Source organism: Ornithodoros turicata, chromosome 1 (genome assembly GCF_037126465.1).
Source record: "Ornithodoros turicata isolate Travis chromosome 1, ASM3712646v1, whole genome shotgun sequence".
Lineage (NCBI taxonomy): Eukaryota > Metazoa > Arthropoda > Arachnida > Ixodida > Argasidae > Ornithodoros > Ornithodoros turicata.
Genome location: NC_088201.1, coordinates 28270220 through 28275222, shown reverse-complemented (window position 1 = coordinate 28275222; position 5003 = coordinate 28270220). Strand labels below are relative to the sequence as shown.

Here is a 5003-nt window from a genome sequence, read left to right as displayed (position 1 = left end):
TGTAACTATTGTGGTTCACTTTTCACTTGTATACAGGCCCTGCACTATAGTGTGCAAAATTATCAGCTGTTTTTTGCAACATTGTCTATGTTCAAGTGATCAATTTCATACCAGTCATTCAAAATGAATCTGGAACAATTTGGAAAAGTTTTAATAACAACTCATTGTCTCAGAAACCAATTGGGCGACACTAGTCTTCATAGATATGCGATGTCAATTTGGTACCACGCATCAAATGAAATGTTCCCTCAAGGTGTAGTACTAACAGTACCGATTCATTCATATTGTAAAGAGTTTCCAAAAGTAGCAGTAGAACTCATTGAATGAACGTGGCTAACTTAAATATGGATCGATATGAACTTGTTTCCAGTTCTAATAAATTAAGTATTTCACTACCTTGAAATTTTTTGCTGGTGGCAGAATTATGTATTCAATGTATCTATCGTAAAGAAAATTTATTGTGCATGTTGATGTGTGGGAAACATTGGACAATAAGTGAAAGAAAAATACTTTTGCTTTCTTGCCATCTTGATGCATGTCTCCTTGATAAAACTGTCTAAAGTTCATAGCACAATGCATTTATAATATACATCTTATATTTTATTGCCATCCTTGCGTTGGTCACACATCAACTAGCATTTAGTGTCTCTCTTTGAAACGATAACTTGTACAGTGAGAAGATATTTATCACTCATGTGACATTCCAGGTGTAAGCACCCTCCTGCAAGTGAGGCAACAAACATGACAAATGCAGGTTTTTCCCTGACTTGAGAGCTCTTAAAAATATTTCCATTGAGCAATGCATTATAGAGAACCTTTTTTCTCCAGTGCTAGTATATCCTCTTTTGAAATGCCTTAAAGGTTTGTAGTAGGTCACGTAATACTGCAGATGCAGCACTGCAGAAACATAACATAATTATCCCTTTTAAATTAATTAATATATAGGGCCCTATGTGTTAGGGTTGAACCAGGTAAGACCAGCCCCCCCCAAGTTCAATAATCAAACTAATCAATGAAAACTAACTTGGAACTAACTGCAGAATGGCAAGTTTTCTTCTTTTTTTTTTTTGTTTATTTCCCACCTGATATTGCCCAATTTTATGACCTCTGAAATAAAACCCCATTTGTCCCCCCCCCCCCTCTTCACTAAAAAAAAGAAAAAAAAATCTGAAAACACATGGCCCTATGAATATACAGGATGTCACAGAAAACGTGTCATTGAATTATAATAAAAAAACTACACCACCTAGAATCAAGCAGTCAATGGCATTTGCTCTTACTAGGTTTTTCCCACCTTCTGATGTGAATGTCATGTAACGCAAGTTTAATTATGTAAATTTTTGTGAACTGAACTCGGAAATTTGACAAGTAAAGGTCACTTTTTTACCCCACCAGTGTGAAGAGCGTGCCGAACTTACTCAAAGTAATGATAATTGACAGGGATATTTAGGAGCTATACCATCGGAAAAAATCTTGCTCTACGGAGTTCTTGAGTGAGCACGTGAGTGATCTCACATGCTTATCTTGTATGTTGTATATATTCATGTATCATATGTTGTACCTTTACACCTGAAGAAATGTAGTCTGCTACATGAAAGCTAGTGTCCATTAAAGAAGTGTTCATCGTTGGTTCTCTTTTCTACGGAGCTCCCAGAGGATTTTCAGCGCAAGCGTTGTCAGTCCAACAAAAGGAGGTTGGAAATTAAAATATCCCTTTGGGCTTGTTGGTGACAGACTTTCATGACGAAAGAGGTTGGAAACTCAGCCCACACCAGTATCCTAGAAAGAGATAACACAGGATGGCTTATCACGTCCAGCTTCCGCTGAGATTATGCCTTCCCTCTCCCAATTTCAGGAACTGTCATTTTTTCTACTATCACTCTGTGGGCTGGGTTTGCGACCTCCTTTCGTCAGACTGACAGCGATTGCGCTCAAAAAGTCGCGCATTATGCTGGGGTGCTCCGAAACCAGTGATGTTCGGCTGTTTTTTTTCCCGATGGGATAGCTCCTGAATATCACTGTCAATTATCATGAATTTGAGTAAATTCAGCATGCTCTTCGTATTGGTATGGTAAAAAAGTAACCTTTACTTGGCAAATTTCCGAGTTCAGTTCACAAAAATTTACATAATTAAACTTACGTTAGATGGCATTCACACCAGGAGGTGGCAAAAACCTAGTAAGAACAAATGCCGTTGACCGCTTGTTTCTAGGTGGCGTAGTTTTTTTTGTTATAATTCAATGACACGTTTTCTGGGACACCCTGTACAATGGACAAAGAAACCTAATTTCTGGCTAGCTACAGAGATGTTTGTGGAAATACTCATGGTTCATGGGATGAATTGCAGCAAAGTGCCCTTACCAGTATATGACAAAGCGCAAACAATGTGTAGAAAATATTGTACATTTAGATAAGGGGGCACACAAGTGGCCAAGGAAGACACACACCTGCTTTCTAGACAAAGACAGTATAGTTTTCCTGTACTGCTAAACAATGAATATACAAACAGAAATGCATAGGTTTGTAAACTGGATAAAATGCTTCGCTAGTGCATTTGTCCAAACGGTTTATGAGCAATACCTTTGTTCATACAGGGTTACCATGTCAAAATGCAGCTCTTGACATTCCCTGCTTTTAAGAAATGTCACATCAGCAAATAAAATCACAATTATGGATGTGCTCAGCGTGCATACACAAACGTGTTCGCAAACAAAAACAGATAACCACTTCAAAAATTTAGTTTAAAAGGGTATCTGTCTTACAAAGTAAGAAAACTGACAAGAAGTGTGAAACGACAAGACTCTAGTCGGGTGTTTCTCTTCAAACATCAATATCTTAAGTACTGAAAAATAGGTAAACACTCGCTGAGACAAATCTGGAAGCAGCACAAAAGACAAAAAGTAGTGAGTGATGCTGGTGAATTGATCTCACTATATGACACAGTGTGGTAAAATTACCTTACCAGGTATTGTAGGTGTGCATGATGTGGAAATACCTCCCTCGTCATTGTGACAACTACCAACTGGCATGACTTCTAGTTAATTAGAATAAGATGCTTCAATGCGCATACTGCTTTGGACTCTGTCATATTTGTTCACTCACATGGTGATACTAATAGTACTGCTGCTCTTGTCAGCTGCCACTGGTTCAAAGCTAATGATGACATACAACAAACAAAAGAAGGGTCAGAATCCAAAATCCCTAAGATTTGCTATGAGAGGCAGGACAGTAGTACTGCACTCCATTGGCGCATTCAATAACAACAGATCTATCAAAACTGCTTGCTATTTGTTCGTTTGCACAAAATGTGAAGAGCCTACAACAGGTATGCACCTGAGTCACACAGTTTCTAAAAAAGAGTGAGACATGCGTAACATATGGTGTTGTACTTGATGGTACTAGGGACAAAAACAAATGTGATACAGGGGCCATGAAAGCACACGGCCAGAGAAAAGTATTTGCAATAGTCACATACACACATAAGGTCTACACAGACAATGCAGTAACAATTTTTTGGCAACTAAGGGCACTTCACGGCAAGAAGCGTCAGTTATTAGTGCCCATGCAAAAGAATGCATCACATTTCTCTCACAAGGCCTGTTGTCCATAATGTGCTGTACATGTTTCACTGCAAAACCTTGCTTGTGTCTGGCTTTCGAAGGATCTTGATCACGAAGCATTGTTTTCAGCAGCACATTTGCACCGTTTATCACTCACCATCTAGTCACTTTGCCCGTACAAAACCCACCTGAATGTAACTACAAGAACTACACTGAAGGTCACTGCAGGCAAAATGTGAGGAGCAGAGGTAGGCCCAGCACTGAACACTGGACAGTAAGGGCACTGGTAGGACCCACAAACGTGGCATATGCTGAGGGCAAACAGATTGTACACCTCAAAGAGGGTTTCATTGAACCTCTCTGCAAGGAAAAACAAGAATCGGTAGATGAGTGACACAAACATTTACTGCCTCTACAACAAGTTTCCATTTTCTGTTGTAACAAAAAGATCCTACACTAAAACTCTCTTGCGTTGCCCTCATTTGCGGTTACTTTAGACCCGTTCGGTGCACTAAACTAAAATATGGTTCTCTATTCGAAAACTCCATAATAAGACCAAGGAAGAAAATGACTCAGACCTGTAAGGAATGTGCAAGTTATGTTTTCCATGCAGGTGCAAAATATGCACAGATGTTTGATGCTCACATTGGAACAGATATTGTTATACACCTCGCAGCTCGAGGAATTTTCTTAATGCAACACATGACCCTGTAAGGGAGGACTTTCACATTTGTCCATTTGGGGAGCACGAGATATGCTATCATATATCACTGCACCCACCATTTAAGATGGTAGTCTTAATTGCTACATTCTTTATGCAAGGTTGGTTCAAAATTAAAGGGGCAATAAACAGTTATACGAGGCACACTTCTTTTAAATGCACTGTGATATGTTGCCGACAGTGCATGTTTTGAAAAAATTGTAGTTGCAAAAAAACGACTAATGGCTCCAAACCGACTGAACATTCACTGCACTCTTTCGCCCTCATGCCCCGCCCTGGGATGTCTAGGCGACAATAGCGACACGTCATTTTGACGTCGCGCATCATCAACCATTTAGAATGCTGGACGCTTACATTAATTTTGTTGTAATATAGGAGAAGTGAGGTCATTCTAAACATATTTCCACTTGTCCAATCCAAGATAGCCAGTTCAAACTGTACCAAAAACCCTCAATATTCTATTTCACGTGCACACTATGTTTTCAGTGCTGTATTGCTCCGCGAGGTCACCGCGACGTTCTCGCAACCGGTTCCCTCGTGAGCTGCAGCTTGTCTCAGTGGGGCCCGTCATTGGCTAGGATAGTGAAATCTCCCCCACCTCCAGCGCCTAGAATTCGGTGTTGCCATACGTTGGAACATGGTGACGTGACCAGGTACCAAGGATAAGGAGAGACTCGCGCAGATTATGCTCTTAAAGACTCTCGCTAGAAGCAAAAGAATTT

At 39.9% G+C, this 5003-nt stretch overlaps 1 protein-coding gene across 2 annotated transcripts in view; it reads right to left on the bottom strand.

The window, feature by feature from the left end:
* Positions 1 to 2385: 2385 nt before the first annotated feature.
* LOC135377773 (CD109 antigen-like) overlaps positions 2386 to 5003 on the bottom strand; it is a 225577-nt gene continuing 222959 nt past the window's right edge. For both annotated transcript variants that reach the window (XM_064610439.1, XM_064610438.1), the window contains one exon: positions 2386 to 3920. In XM_064610439.1, coding sequence (XP_064466509.1) covers positions 3721 to 3920 — 200 coding nt within the window. In that variant the 3' untranslated portion in view covers positions 2386 to 3720. The remainder of the gene's footprint in view (positions 3921 to 5003) is intronic.